This window comes from Rutidosis leptorrhynchoides, chromosome 1 (genome assembly GCF_046630445.1).
Source record: "Rutidosis leptorrhynchoides isolate AG116_Rl617_1_P2 chromosome 1, CSIRO_AGI_Rlap_v1, whole genome shotgun sequence".
NCBI lineage: Eukaryota > Viridiplantae > Streptophyta > Magnoliopsida > Asterales > Asteraceae > Rutidosis > Rutidosis leptorrhynchoides.
This window is the reverse complement of record NC_092333.1, coordinates 482,175,260-482,191,875: the sequence shown is the minus strand read 5'-3', so window position 1 is coordinate 482,191,875 and position 16,616 is coordinate 482,175,260. Positions and strand designations below refer to the sequence as shown.

The 16,616-nt window shown below is 31.2% G+C and overlaps 2 protein-coding genes across 2 annotated transcripts; one reads left to right on the top strand and one right to left on the bottom strand.

The window, feature by feature from the left end:
• Nucleotides 1-346: 346 nt before the first annotated feature.
• LOC139875061 (uncharacterized) lies at nt 347-3,303 on the top strand. Its single transcript, XM_071862437.1, has 10 exons — nt 347-543; nt 662-808; nt 1,230-1,339; nt 1,622-1,690; nt 1,823-1,938; nt 2,022-2,076; nt 2,183-2,303; nt 2,408-2,455; nt 2,672-2,766; nt 3,015-3,303. The coding sequence occupies exons 2-10, from the start codon at nt 712-714 to the stop codon at nt 3,117-3,119; spliced, it is 816 nt and encodes a 271-aa protein (XP_071718538.1). The 5' UTR covers nt 347-543; nt 662-711; the 3' UTR covers nt 3,120-3,303.
• Nucleotides 3,304-9,872: 6,569 nt separating this feature from the next.
• Nucleotides 9,873-10,796, bottom strand: LOC139840172 (uncharacterized). The gene has a single exon (XM_071830402.1). It carries the CDS (start codon nt 10,794-10,796, stop codon nt 9,873-9,875), a length of 924 nt encoding a protein of 307 aa, XP_071686503.1.
• Between the last annotated feature and the right edge of the window lie 5,820 nt (nt 10,797-16,616).

The window sequence follows — 16,616 nt, the reverse complement described above, 5'->3', positions numbered from 1 at the left end:
CGTTTTTTTGATAAAAAAAAAAGAAAAGAAAAAACTGGATCAAAATAAATAAATTATAGTATCACTTGTTGAGTTGTATATTTGTGATCTCCGTACTTAAAAACCTTCGCCCACTCTCTGTATATCCATCATTTATTTATTACTATTTGAAATAATTTATTTATCTATACATATTTCATACAGATAATAGAGAAAAGCAGTACTCGTTCCTAACAGACGAGATGGCCACCAACAAACGAACAAACAACATGTTTAAATTTTTATAATTTTATTTATCTATATATTTTTATTATCTATATTTTATTTTATTATTATTCTCATTTTATTATTTATATTTATATTTATTTATTATATTATAGAAAACAAAAATCCTTTATTCTTCTTCTTCAATAGGTAATTGTAGAGAGAGAGAAACATAACTACCATCATCCTTCTTGTATATATTTCAAATATATTCATCAAATTCCAGCTTTCAATTTTGATTTTACAACATTATTAGATCCACTAAAACCCTAGCGAAGCACCTGCATTTTACTTCCCTCAGTAATCTCTTCTAATCCATTGCTTCTTTATATAATTTCCTTTTCAAACGATTATTGTTCATCGCCGATTAATTTCTTGATGTGAATTTAATAAATTAGGTTTTCCGTTAATTTGACAGTTTGTTGAACAAGCTGCTGGTAATGGTGAATTAGTACTTGTTCAATAGTCATGGAGGATAGAGGAGGAGGTGGCGGTGGATCATTTGTAGCAGTTAGAAGGATATCACATGGTCTTGATAGAAGCAATACTTGTAATACAACTTCAGGTATATTATTAATTATATTTATATATGTAGATTATTACTCATTGTTTAATTTTATTCTTATTTTAGCAATTGTATTAGTATGTTGTTCTGTTATGATTGTTAACTTGCCGATTTTCGGATCGGTTTCCTCTGCTTCTACTTCTGTTGATTGTTGATGTATGTGTTAATTTGAAATCGAAATATCAACTTGTAGTAATAATTTGACACAAAATTTTCAAATTGGTCCTATTGAAAGCAAGTTTGAGTTAATTTTAGATGGCTTATTGGCTGTAACATTGTTAGTCAAGGTGTAAAATGGCCAGTTTACAGCTTTATTGTTATGTTCTTGATTGTTTGAAATATCATGTAGTCGTATACTCAGTAAGTGATGTTGAGGAATTTACAGATTTGAGTTCGCTCAACGTTGTACTTTTATGTGTAGCTGAGGTTGTGGCAGGGTCAGCAGCGTGGCTTGGTAAAGGCCTCTCGTGCGTTTGTGTTCAAGGAAGAGAAGGTGATTCTCGCCCATCGTTTGATTTGACCCCTGCACAGGTAAAATGCATTAATCTAGTTAATGATTATTGATCTTTTGCAGCATGTCATACAAAACTACGCGTAGTATTTCATGGTGGTGCATATATATAATAACATAATATTATGATATAATGTTTCTTGCTTCCAATAGCATGCTCATAGTTAGTTTAGGCTTTTTTATAAGAATAAACATAACTATTTCTACTATTTCTTATACAAGTACATCAAATGTGCACGAATGTAAGTTATTTTGGTATATGCACAAGAATGTGACTTTTTGTATATGGTTGGTATTGCCAGGAACATTGCTTGCTAAGGCTGCAAAACCGTTTAGACATAGCCTATGATAGTTCAATTCCAGAACATCAGGTAAATTACATGTACATCTCTCCTTTTTAAAAGAAAAATGAGAAGAAACACACATACTGGATGTTATTGTGGTTTTGAAGTTGGAAATAGAGTGGTTAATCTCACCCTTTTGTAATTATATTGATGTTGTAGGAAGCGTTGAGGGCATTGTGGAAGGCATCCTTTCCTGAAGAACCACTTCGTGATTTAATCTCAGATCAGTGGAAAGAAATGGGTTGGCAAGGAAAAGATCCTTCAACTGATTTTCGGTACATCTCATTTTCATTTTGTTATTTGTGATCTTTTTTCAGAAATTACATATTTTTAAGAGCTGATTATATATATTTTATAGGGGTGGTGGGTTCATATCACTGGAGAACTTACTGTATTTTGCCAGAAATTTCCCGGTATATTCTCTCCCTACCTTTTATGTTATGATTACTTATTCAACAATATCATTTTCTTCACAATTTATGTTAATTGTTTTCGTTTAATGTACTATATCTTGTGTAGAAATCATACCAAGGACTTCTTCGAAAGCAGGAAGGTGTACGGGCAATGTGGGAATATCCTTTTGCTGTAGCTGGCGTGAACATCACATTCATGCTTATTCAGATGCTTGATCTTGAATCAGGTTTGACAATTTCATATGATTATAGATTTAAATTAATACGTGCACTGATAGTGATATTCTGGAAGTTAATTACTTATCTGAACTAATAAATTTCCTTACTGCAGTGAAACCACAAAGTTTTGTGGGGGCAACCTTCTTGAAGTTGCTTTCGGGTACTTTTTACCACTCTGTCTAATAATTATGTGTTTGTATGCACAGAATTAGTTGGCGCTTATAGTATTTATTTTGTATTTTATATGTCTATGTTTGGAGCTTATAATATTTATTAGTTGGCGCTTATAATCTTTATATATTTGTTGTGTATATGTCTATGGTTGGAGCTTATAATATTTATTATCTATGTCTTACTTTCTCCATTTACCTCACAGAAAATGAATCAGCGTTCGACCTACTTTATTGCATTACGTTCAAACTAATGGATCACCAATGGCTTGCGATGCACGCGTCTTACATGGATTTCAATGTATGTGATTTCTTTTGTTCCTTTTCTGTAAAGATTCAGAATGTATATAAAGTCTTATCCTAATGATCAAATGCCTAATAATACAAAACTAAATACTTGTGAATCTCACCTACATATCAAATATTGTTAATAGAAGATATGCAAAATCTGGGAAAAGTTTTTTTTTTTTTTTTTTTTTTTTTTGAATGCCTAATTGTTTAAATTAACTTCATATTGAGTGTAAGCGTGTTTTTTGATAACTATTGCAGGCTGTGATGAAGTCAACGCGTCGTCAGCTTGAAAGAGAACTTTTACAAGAAGACATAACACGAATTGAAGAGTTACCATCCTACAACCTACTTAGTCGATATTAACTGTTTGATTTGGCAAAAAATATTAGCTGATTTTCACTATTTACTATAGAAGCAAAGTGTTTACGACCACCAACTGCTTGATTTGATTAGATTTATTTCTTTAAATGTAATCAGTAATATTTTTCTGTCTGGTAGCTTGATTTGTTTGTCAAATGCACCTGAATGATAAACGTTGAACTTATTGTGGGCGATCTTATAATTATATGTTATCAATTGTTTTATCTTGTGACTTGCTTTTGCGTCTAGTTCTGTAACTTCTGTTGATCCAGAAGCCACCCAAGGCCGGGATCTTTGTAAAATAGTTTGGGTTGATCTCATAGATAATGATAATTGATTCTAACTGCTAAACCGTTAATCGTTTAGTACTCTAGTTAGGTTAGGTTTCTACATAACTTGGTAGCTTTCGGGTTTATGATTAACACATGATTACTCCTTAAGATGATGAATACTACCGACTTTTGGTTGCCAAAACATACATGTTCCATCATTATCATCAAGTACTAACATAACTAATATTCGCTGCCAAACAGATCAATAAATGTTCGCTCAAGGCGAATTCACTTACACCCCTAATATAAATTGATTTACATTCGTTATAGTTACAGCATTACTGCAAAGCTGTGTCGATTCACTTACAGCCCTAATATGATCTGATTTACTATGCGAACAATTAAAGACAGTACTTGAGACCAGTATATTAATTGTAGTTTATCAAAATCCTATCCTATTATTATTATCAGCGTAGGATAATTATTTCTATCTGCCCAAAGCTTCAAAGAAGCCGAAATTCAAATAACAAAATAAGCATGAAACATTCTATGTCCACCCCGCACCATATATGCTAACAAGAATAACAAAGTAGCCACTATTAGCCACTTCCTGATCTACAGGTGTCTTATCCTTCCTATGCCTTTGATACACCTTCCATATAGTGGGCTTGGGCCAAATAGCAATGGGCTGAAAATCCAACATCTGGGCTCTATCAATTGGCTCCGTTGTAGAAACAGGATTGCCCTCAAGTCCAAAATCGGGGTATTGACCGTGGAGGTTGAACTGGTCTTCCCGTGCAATCTGATGACTTTTAGAAACACATCCGCAAGGCTACAAGTTGTGAATGGTTGTTTTAGGGCGATGAAGTGACAACATTTCGATAAACGATCGACCACCACCATAATGGAATCGTACCCCTTCGATTTACGATGCCCGGTTAATCGGTTATATTGACTCCGACGGCAACGGTTGAAGGAGGCTGGTTGGGGCGAGAGTTGAAGCCTTACATTGTTGACACGTATCGCAGCCTTGGACGTACTGTTTAACTGACTTTACGATGCCAAACCAGTAAATATGAATAGCAATACGACTGTATGTGTGGTAGAACACGGAGTGTCCACCGCTCGGTTATTTGGCTATATATAGCCTCACTTATGTACTGATCACTAGTCATTGCTAGGTTATTTGGCTATATACAAGGTTGTAAAAGTCGCGAGTCGGGGACGCATCGGTCGAAACCTAAAAGGGACGCGTCGGCCGAGTCGGGGACGTATCGATCGTTGACCAACATTGACTTTATTGATAATTTCTTAAATATATATTTATATATGTATAAAATAGTTGATTCTGTACCATAAATTTCTTAAATAAGAACTTGAAATTAAATACAGTCAAACTTCAAACTTAATTAATTAATGTTACCGAGTACATAATCAGTAAGGACACAGAGAAAAGAGCGGCCCAAAAAATGAAAACGTACCCTAGTTTTAAAACATATCACATCTTGACAAAAATTTGTATGATTTTGACCGTTTTTGACCAACTTTGACCGTCTTTGACCGAACTTTTAGCTTTGACCGTCTTTTGAGTCGTTTTCAGAAAAAACAGGACGGAGAACCCGAAAAAAAGACGCATCATCCGACGCGTCGGCCAAGTCGGCCGACTTTTACAACACTGGCTATATATAGCTTTAGTTATGTACTACTACACATGAATGAAAAACATATCGATTATATAATTCAACATGGTATCATAGGGTTAAAACTAACCTATCGATCCCACATACTTTCATGACAAAATTACTGAAATAGTCCCTGTGGTTTGTACCAAAATGCTGGTTTAGTCCCTGTGCTTTTTTTTGATGGATTTGGTCCCCGATGGTTGGTAAAAGTTGCTGATTTAGTCCCTCTGACCGACGGCCGTCAAAAAGTGCCGTTAACTCCAGTCATGTGCCAGACATGTGAGGGTATTTTCGTCAGTTTCTTTCCTTTATTTACAATATTGCTAAAATGGTCCCTGTGGTTTGTAACAAAGTTGCTGGAATAGTCCCTGTGGTTTGTAAAAAAATTGCTGAAATCAATTTAGCTTATCTCCTTCCTCGCCTTAATCTTTATCCTCAAAAAAGATGAACAAACCCTAATTTATTAATTTTCTTCAAACACCCTAATTAACTTTATCAAAGCAATCAATTCATTCCATATCCGATCAAAAATACCCTCAATTGAATCATCGTTTTTACCTTGTACTAATTGCTATAACAACTCACAACTGTACTCTTACATACAGTCATCACCATCCCCCTTTTTTCTTTCCTTTAACCCTTAAAATTAAATCCCTAAAAAAATTGCAAGATACTTATCATCTGCAACACGACTTCATGAAGCTTCAAGTACTTATAATCTGTAAATTTGCAAGATAAGTTTATTCAAGATGAAAAAACAAGACTTCATGAAGCTTCAGGTACTCGTAAATCACTAAGACTCGTCAATCAAGATAAGTTTTCAGAAAAATTGCAATTAATAGATTCAATTCAAAGCCGGTGTTCCGATCTGACCTCCGTCGCTTCGATCTGGCCTCCGGTACTCCAATTTGTCTTTTAATTACTCCGATCTGACTCCCGTATCCAATCTGACCTACGGTACTCCGATTTGACCTACGGTACTCCGATCTGAACTACGGTGGTGGTGGCTACCGGAGTTACAAAGAATGAAACCACTTGTGGAGGTCGGTCTGAAAGCTCTGTGATGATGATTAATCCGGAGATGATATGAATCTGGCGGTTAGTAAAGCCTTTTGATTTTGTGAATTGATTTATGTTTTTGAAACTCTAATTATTATGATTATGATTATATAATTAGAATTTGGAGATTTTCCTTTTGCTGGAAGCCTTTTGATTAGAATTTAGATTTAATTAGAGTGTTTGAAGAAAAATAATAAATTAGGGTTTGTTCATCTTTTTTGAGGATAAAGATGAAGGCGAGGAAGGAGATAAGGTAAATTGATTTCAGCAATTTTTTTACAAATTACAGGGACTATTCCAGCAACTTTGTTACAAACCACAGGGACCATTTTAGCAATATTGTAAATAAAGGAAAGAAACTGACGAAAATACCCTCACATGTCTGGCACATGACTGGAGTTAACGGCATTTTTTGACGGCCGTCGGTCAGAGGGACTAAATCAGCAACTTTTACCAACCACCGGGACCAAATCCATCAAAAAAAAAAGCACAGGGACTAAACCAGCGTTTTGGTACAAACCACAGGGACTATTTCAGCAATTTTGTCTACTTTCATCTTCCTTTTTTTTCTGTCGTTCTTCCAAACAATCGGCAACCATAATTGCATTATTGTTCTAAATCCCAACTTGTTATTTCTTTTCTTTCTTCTTTACGTTTCTTCCCCTAATATTGACCATCAATATTCAACCGACCACCAAATCGGCCGAAGTTATCCTATTACAAAGTGCAACCTTTATTTTATTTTTAGATCCTCTCACAAATAAATACATAATACATGTGCTTCTCATAGCCTCCACAGATCAATCTATTATCAAGTATCTATCTATCTATCTATCTATCTATCTATCTATCTATCTACAGTGCTATCAAAATTCTATAAAGATAATGTCATTATTAGGCTAATTTCTTTATTAAAAAAAATCAAAAATATAAAGAAAAAAATTTAAAACATCTTGATGATGTCATTAATATTAATTAAATATTTTATTTATTTATTTAAGTTAATTAAAATTCACTTAGCTATATGTAAAGATTTCGCATATGTAGCAATTAATAATAAAGATTTATTGTTATCCATAATTTAATTTGATGTTATATTGTTAGTTAACGATTAATGCCTATAAATTTGGCAACACTTTAAATATTATCATAAAACGATATGGACTAGCTTTAAAAAAATATAAAGTGATTCTCATTAATTAGTTTATAGAATTCACGAGGGCATATAATACTAATGATTTTAAAGGCATTAGCGATGGTTACATTTACATATAAATTGAATTTAATAATTATTTAAAGAATCGTTACATTTAACTCTTATTCAATTGTATGTATAAAATCTATTTTATAGTATAATATAAATCTCTAAAATGATAATATCATTAATAAGGATTATTCAAGTTTAAAAAAAATTACAAAGAAAGAAAAAATTTATAAGCCCCTCATGATGATGTCTTTCAAATAATTAATTATTTTTAATAAAAATATTAACATGTTAATTGTATAATATATGAAGCATTATGTAACCTTATGATAAAATAACTTATGATCATATGTACAATATTTGAAGCATTATGTACAACCTTATGGTGAAACACCCCATGACCATATGTACAAACATTAAAGCAAATTGTACAATCTTTTACAAAACACACCATGAACACATGTACAAATTTTGAAGCATATTGTACAACCTTCATATAATAATTACATTATAGTTTTTTAAAAAAATTAAAGAGGCATTTGTTATTACTAATAATAATTATTAAAAATATAAATACTCAATTTTAGAGCAATTTTTTTTACGGAGTATTATTATGTTATTATTATTCAAATATAGGTTTTCTTTACGGGATTAATTACGTTACATATGTATGCGAAATACATGTCTCAATAAAATGTTTTAATGTAGCTTTTATGATAAGAAAAATAATAATTGTGATGAAAATTGGAAGAAAGTAATGGGAGAATAAATATAGTTTATTTATTCTAACTAAGTTAAGTATATCAATATGTTTGTAAAAACAACGACAAGTTTCTTAGTTGGAATATGTGGTTCCACGGGTCATTTAACTAAATGACTTTAGCATTCACGTTCACTTAATACCTAAAACATATCATTAAATTTTTTCTTTCAAACAAACCAGTGATTTCACGGATCATTTCACTAGTTATTATTATTATTCTTTGAAATTTTTTCCTTTTTTATGCCGAACAATCCATCAACAAATTAAATAATTCCGCAATATGTAATTCATTCAGCGTGCCATGATTCCTGTTTTGCAGACTCAATCTCACGAACACATAATACTACAGCTGTCAATTGCTATTTTGTTAAGTATCATATTAGAAAGTCGTTTTTGGGGGAGCAACTCTCAAATCAAAGAGTTATTATCACTCTCACAAACCAAGGCCCAATATACCTATTATTCACAAGGGATTGCTAGCAACTTGCTAGCAACCCTAAAGCACAACTCTTAAACTTTATCCAAGCCCAGCAACAATTATTAACACATTATGGATTAGTCCAGGCTCAACAGAAGGTCCACAGCAGGTCCAATACTTTTACACAGTCCAGCCCGCTTCTTTTAGGCCCTTTATGGTCGATCCACAAACGCAGACTCAGTGCAATGACTCCTCAAGATTACGGTGCTACCGGGTGCCACATGGACACGGGTGCGTCTTCGCATCTTACTTCCTGTATTGAAAATCTTAGTACTATTTTTAATAATTGCAAATATTCATTAGTAGCCGTTGGTAACGGGAACACCATTCCCATCACTAACACCAGCCATATCTTGTTATTCAATGTCCACCGACCGTTACATTAGATGTACTTGTAACCCCTACCATCGTTAAAAACCTCATATCTGTTCGTCAATTTACCCGTAATAATCTAGTTTCTGTTGAATTTTATCCTTTTGGTTTTTCTGTGAAAGATTATTCGACGCGACGTCTGCTTCTCCGATGTGATAGCACGAGGATCTCTACCTACTTACATCACCCACATCTCACTCTTCCCAACAGGCTCTTCTCACCAGTCTGGTTACATGGCATCAGCGTCTCGGACATCTGGGACATGATGTTTTTCTAAGACTTCTTTCTAATAAAGATATTATTTGTAATAAATCGTCGTCCCTTGTTCTTTGTCATGCCTGTCAGCTTGGAAAACATGTTCGAATCCCTTTTTCCATTTCTAGCTCTAATGTTAGTGCTACTTTGATATTATCCATTCCGATTTATGGACATCTCCTATTTTTAGTCTTAGTGGTTTAAAATATTATATTATATTTCTTGATCATTTTTCACATTATGTATGGGTTTTTCTAGTTACGCAATAAATCTAACGCTCTTGCCACATTCATACAGTTTCGTACATTTGTTCGCACTCAATCTAACCAAGAATCAAAATATATTAAAACACCGACCCTCTAGAAAGCATCTAGAGAGGCCACAACCAAACAATTACAACGGGTTCATGAGTCAAGCGGCCCAAGAAATATTACATTTACCTCTATATCTAATCCAATTATATATAAAAAAATACAAATAGAATCAAAGAATTCGGACTTTTTCACCGTGGAATTGTTAAAAACAACTCCATTCCTATGTCTCCAAAGAAACCAAAAACACGCAGCAGCGAGTGCATATATCTTGTTCTTGACTTTTTCTGAACTGCCCCAATGCATGAACCAAAGCATCCAATCTGACCAAGTGTTGAACACCAGCATGTTGCAATGAACTCATCTTCTAATTTTAAACCAAACGTGATCCGTCACTTCACCACAAAAGAATATATGATCTTGCGATTCAACATTACTCGAGCAAACTGGACAACTAATAGAATTAATCTCCAATCCACGCACTGATAGGTTTAATCTCGTAGGCAACCTATCCACACCCAAACGCCACATTGAAACGTTCACTTTTTGAGGTATCACTTTGCACCAAAACATTGCAGGGGATAACGACGGAAGCATCACATTATCTACATGCGATATTGTCGAATTTACTGCAAAACTTCCATCAGAAGCGATGGACCAATACCAAATATCATATTGATCTCCCAATGAAACATTCGATAGCTCAGTTAGCATGGTGCTAAAGCTAGCTGTATTACAACTTCCCAACTCATTACGAATCCAATCCCATGACCATGACCCGTTAATGAATCGATCACAGACTAAAAAATCCGTATTAGTATCCAAGTGAGCAAGACAATTGAATCTATCCGATAATCGGGCCTCTCCAATCCAATTATCCTTCCAAAATTTCGTTGTATTACCATTTCTAACTCGCTTACGTAAAGTAAGTAGCGGGATAATATTCTTACTATGCATATCACGGATTGAAGTAGTAATATTAGTCCACACACTTTTTCCTCTTGAAGATTGATTGAAAACTCCACCATCAGACCCATAAATTGAGGATACAACTGGTGCCCATAAGCTATCTGAAGCGATATTTAACCTCCATCTCCATTTTTGAATAAGAGAAATATTAAACGCCTTAATACTTCCAACGTTTAACCCTCCTTTTTCCAAAGAAGCCATCAAATTCAACCATTTAATCCATACCCTTTTCTTATTCGTTTCATTGCTTCCCCAAACAAAAGCAGCCCGTATGGATTCGAGATTTTTCAGAACACCTTCTAGACATTTAAACATTGAAAGATTGTAATTACCGAGGCTCCCCAAAACCGATTTTACCAATGTCAACCTCCCTCCAATGGAGAGAAGATTAGTCTAATGACCCGTCTTAATCCATCTGGACGAATACATTACATTTGGTTACATCGCGAGGCACTTGACCTCTATATGATACATTTTACAAACATTACATTCGTTTTTAAAAGACAATCTTTCATCACATCGAAAGTTGACGGCATGCATACCATTTTATAATATATCCAACTATAATTGACTTAATAATAATCTTGATGAACTCAACGACTCGAATGCAACGTCTTTTGAAATATGTCATGAATGACTCCAAGTAATATCTCTAAAATGAGCAAATGCACAGCGGAAGACTTCTTTCATACCTGAGAATAAACATGCTTTCAAGTGTCAACCAAAAGGTTGGTGAGTTCATTAGTTTATCATCAATAATCATTCCATTATTTTAATAGACCACAAGATTTCCTTTATCCAATAATCATACACTCGCAAGTGTTTAAAAATTATTCATATGGATTGAACACCTGGTAACCGACATTAACATCATGCATATAGAATATCCCCAAAACAGAAATTCATCTGTATAATATAAACTCGAAGTACTAAAGCATACCATTTTCCAGTATGGGGGGATTTAGTGCCCGTAGATCTACCTTTAGGATTCGCGTCAATTAGGGTGTCTGTTCCCTAATTCTTAGGCTACCAAGCTAAAAGGGGTGATATTCGATTCGATAATCCAACCATAGAATGTAGTTTCGATTACTTGTGTCTATTTCGTAAAACATTTATAAAAGCAGCGCATGTATTCTCAGTCCCAAAAATATATATTGCAAAAGCATTTAAAAAGGGAGTAATGAAACTCAATGTACTGTATTTTGTAGTAAAAATACATATGACGACATTTGAACAATGCAGGGTTGGCCTCGGATTCACGAACCTATATCATCTGTATATTCATCAATATACATAGTTGAAATCGAGCAAGTTTATATATTTTATTATTGATAATATACTTGTTATATTATGTTATTTAATATGTTTAATTTATATATTTTATATAACTACTAATTATATCATCCATTATAACATATTAAAATTTATATTAAGGTCTATATTAAAAATATATTTTCTATATTTGATGATATCTTTTATATATAGTTTATTTAATATCATTTTAATAACAGATATATAGTGATATGTGATATTCATATTATTGTAATGTATATTTTTATATAAAAATATCTAATTGTACTAGAACTGATAATGATAAGAATGATAGTAATAATATTAGTAATTGTAGTAATAATGAAAATGTTAATTTTAATAATAATAAAGATAATAACTTTACTAATAATGTAAAATTCTTTGATAAAAGTAATAGTTCTGGTAAAATGATAACTTTGAAAGTTTTTAGTCAAAATGACACTTCTAATAGAAATGATAATAATAATAATAATAATAATAATAATAATAATAATAATAATAATAATAATAATAATAATAAGTTCAATAATGATAATAATAACGATATTAATAATAATAATAATAATAATACTCATAATAATAATGATAATGATATTAACAGTAGTTTTTAAGTAAAATGGAAAGTTTATTAATAATGTTAATGAAAATAATATTTTTGATAATAATACTTAATAATAATAATAATAATAATAATAATAATAATAATAATAATAATAATAATAATAATAATAATAATAATAATAATAATAATAATAATAATCATAATCCTAATTATGATTATAATACATGTACTAATAGTAATGATAATGATAATATTCTTAATTTGATTTATGATAATGATACTCCTAAATATTAAGGGTAATAACAATTATCATGGTAATAATAACAATTACTAATAATAATAATAATAATAATAATAATAATAATAATAATAATAATAATAATAATAATAATAATAATAATAATAATAATAATAATAATAATAATAAAAATGATGATAATAATAATAATAATAATAATAATAATAATAATAATAATAATAATAATAATAATAATAAAAGACTACCTTTAAATGTTTTTCCTCAAAAAAAAAAGAATGCCCATGACTTGGCTCGAACCCGAGACCCCTCGCTTACACACAAACACCTTAACCATCAGCTCTATCACGTTTTTCTGATTATAACCATAACTAATTTTTATTTAACATTCTGTTTCTGTTCCTCCCTTTTCTTCTTCCTCAAAAGCAGTCGACCAGAGTAAGATTTAGATTAATAACTAACTTTCGTTTTGGGTTAAGATTTGCAATGAACTACTTTCATAAACGTATTGTGATTTTAAATTAATCAAACGCAAAAATAAAAAAAATAAAACACAACATCAACAGCAGTCGCTGTTTGCGAAGAACAAAAATAAAGAACATGAAATTGATTTTTGACATAGAGACCGATTTAGTTCATGATTCCTACATGGAATAGGTAGGAAATCCTTCCTAGAAACTTCGTAAATTATCAATTTCAACTAAAACAACAATTAAAACTTAAATTCGATCTTAGAACATTTGTTGACTTTTAAAATTTGAAAGTTTGACTTTTAAAATTACTCCTTGATTTCGAGAATTGAGACTTAAAAATTTACAGATAGTTTGGTTTGATTACTCCTAACAACACTGCATTTATACTTTTTGAAAATCTTTTCGAATTCGAGATATGGTAGAAATTGGCAAGAACAGGGGTCGAGTGGTTTCAGCAAAAATTTTCTGTTTCAAAAATTAAATTAATGTGTACAGATGCAATTGATATTTGATATTGAAGATGTGTAGTGGTTGAATGTGTTAATGACTGAGTAATTTAATTGTTTATATCACAATTGAAGTCGTGTGCCAGCAATTAAAACAGAAAAAAATAGAAAAAAATAAAGTTTGAAATCGATGTTTAATAAAATTTTTGGATTGATCCTGTGATTGTCTCTGATTTGTACGAGTTTTGTGATGGAAGGACAAATCAAACACAGTTGGATAGCTACCTGAAACAGATTTGATTCTAATTTTTATGTATATACGTGTTTATATAATTAATTGATATTAATAATATTCCATTAACAAAATAAAAATACTGAAATAATAAGATCATAATAATAAAGATAATAATTATCATAATAATATTTAGGATAATAATACTAATAGTTATAATAATGTTTGTAATGATATTATTAATAATACTATTAATAATTTGTATTATTTGTATTATAATAATAATAATGATAATAATAATAATGAATAATCATAGTAACTTAAAATTTTGATTTTTACTACTAATTATAATGACATATCAATTTAGATGTATCACTTCTATATATTATATTAAATAATAATATACTAGTATTATTATTAATACATATATTACTATTAATAATGTAAATAATTAATATAACATTTATAGTTTACCTTGTAATTAAATATTAACATTACAATTTAGTAATCATGTAATATTTAATAATTATATGTTACATATATAATATTTAATATTTATACCATACAATATAATAATTATTTATAGATTCCATATATATATATATATATATATAGATTCATATCTTTTGACGTATAATAATTATTTATACCATACGATTTGTCATATCTTTTGACGTAGATAGGATTGATTTCCAGAGTTCAAGGAATTTAGAGGAAATCTTTGAAATCTAAAAGATTTGTTTCTTCAGCAAATAAGGAAATTAAGATCTCTATAAATAAATACGGTGATCTGCCTAGATTACTCTGTCTAATATTCCCATTATAAATTAAACTTTTTTCGTTCCATTATTTTCACCATTCCTATACTTTCTTTCTTAGTTCATACATCCAAAAGATTGTGAAAATGCTTAATCCCTTTCTAATCCTTGATATTTTTCTAATTATCATTTCTGTCATCCTTCTTTTCAATCTTCCACCAGAAAAATCTGTTTACTTCTACTATTACCTTGGGGTGGTATTATTCTCAATTATACCGTGTCTTTATATTGCTATTCGTATTAATATCCATGGTTTGTAACCTCTGTTTGGTTATTGGGTTTTACATTTTCTCTTATATTTTGAAGTTCTTTGCCTTTTTATTCTCTTCACGACCTCTAGTAAAGCGGGTTATGGTCCAGAATTCGTAAGTATGGAGTTTCGAATGAACTTAATGTTCTAAACAAGAAAGAACGTAATAGCACGATTTGATTTGTCAAATTACCAGAATCACTGAGAATAGAACTATCAAGAATATATTTTCTTGATATGTTCAGAAGTTAATCAGAATGAAAGAGTTATGTAACATGACACATGATGACGTTATAATCTGTGACTCATCATGTTCCATTTAGAAACTCAGCATGACTTACTGTAATATAATCACGTTGATCAAGTGTCATTATAATATACTAACTCATGCATCAGTTCCCCACATTACTTCAATAACATTCATATTTTAAGCTCGAAAGTTTACAGAACATAGAAACTAAAAGTTTCTATATGATGTAACACTGATAGCACGAAGAGATTAATGATTTCAGATAAGAATAGTTATGAAAATATCTTCAGAAATATGGAAGATATTTATAATGAAAGATACGATGATATCTTGGAATTTCTAATATCGAAGGATGGTGAAGAAAATTTGTTCGCAAGAGTTTGGAGTCAGAAGCAAGGTATTCGCTAAAGATTTCATCAGAAACAGAATTATTAGGATTCTTAATGTACCAGTTTAGTCCTTGTGATTTGTTCAGAGACTCCTTCGTAGTTTGCTCAATCAGTTTTTCAGTTTCAAACTTTTTATGAGCTTTGCCAACATATAATTCTTTACCATCAACTTTTAGCTGTTGAAGTCGTTTACAGTTTTTGTTGCTTCATTCAACTTTTTAAAATTCAGAGTATTAATTCGCAGACTGGGTGCTTTTCAGAATTTCAGAATGGAAGATCATAGTTCTAAGAGATAAATGTTATATGGATACATATAACTGTTGATGTGGAAATGTTGCGAGACTCACAATACAGATTAGCTGATTCCCGGTAATTTGTTATGGCAATTCTTGTTACAAGATGCGGATAAGTACATGATGAGACTTCAATAGATAAATATAGTGATTTGTCGGAGAGATTTAAACCAAGGAACGACGAGGTTGCTGGTACATCTGCTGGTAATATGGTGGAATATAAAAGGTTCCCCGTTAACAATAAAAGAGCACTCATATATAAGGCTAGTCCGACTAAAAAGTCAAAGTTGACTTGCTGGAGCTGTGACAAATTTGGCTAATTTGGAAAGAGGTTGCAAAGTTATTTTTGATAATAACAATGCCAAGGAATTATAAGTTCATTTTAAACTTCTACTTAGCTTCCAAGAGTTTTTCAGGTGCATGCCCATATGCATAAGTTCTTCCTTTCATAGGTATCGTGTGGTTGGATCATCCTCTCGATTGAGGTGTTTTCAAGAGTCATGAAAGTTTGAACGCAGATTGTAATCATCAAGATACAAGTGAGGTTCGAGATGAAATCAAGTGGCAAACTTGAAGAATTGTTTAGTTTCATATGTTATAATCAATATTTTAATTCATTTTAATTGTCCAATCTTGGTAGTCCACAGTTAGCAGTCCACAGTCACTAACTCAATAATTCATATATAGTTTATAATATTCGAATTAATTAATACGTCTCGTGACCCATGTACATGTCTCAGACTTGATCACAACTCAAATTATATATATTATTATAGAATCAACCTCAACCCTGTATAGCTAACTCAAGCATTACTGCATATAGAGTGTCTATGGTGATTCCAAATAATATATATA

Excerpts from the sequence above, each read along its gene's own strand:
- LOC139875061 (XM_071862437.1), top strand. The coding sequence starts at position 712 with ATGGAGGATAGAGGAGGAGGTGGCGGTGGATCATTTGTAGCAGTTAGA. Across the intron at positions 1,340-1,621 it reads TTGATTTGACCCCTGCACAG|GAACATTGCTTGCTAAGGCT; the intron begins GTAAAATGCATT and ends TGGTATTGCCAG. Across the intron at positions 2,077-2,182 it reads ATTTTGCCAGAAATTTCCCG|AAATCATACCAAGGACTTCT; the intron begins GTATATTCTCTC and ends TATCTTGTGTAG.
- LOC139840172 (XM_071830402.1), bottom strand. The coding sequence starts at position 10,796 with ATGTTTAAATGTCTAGAAGGTGTTCTGAAAAATCTCGAATCCATACGG.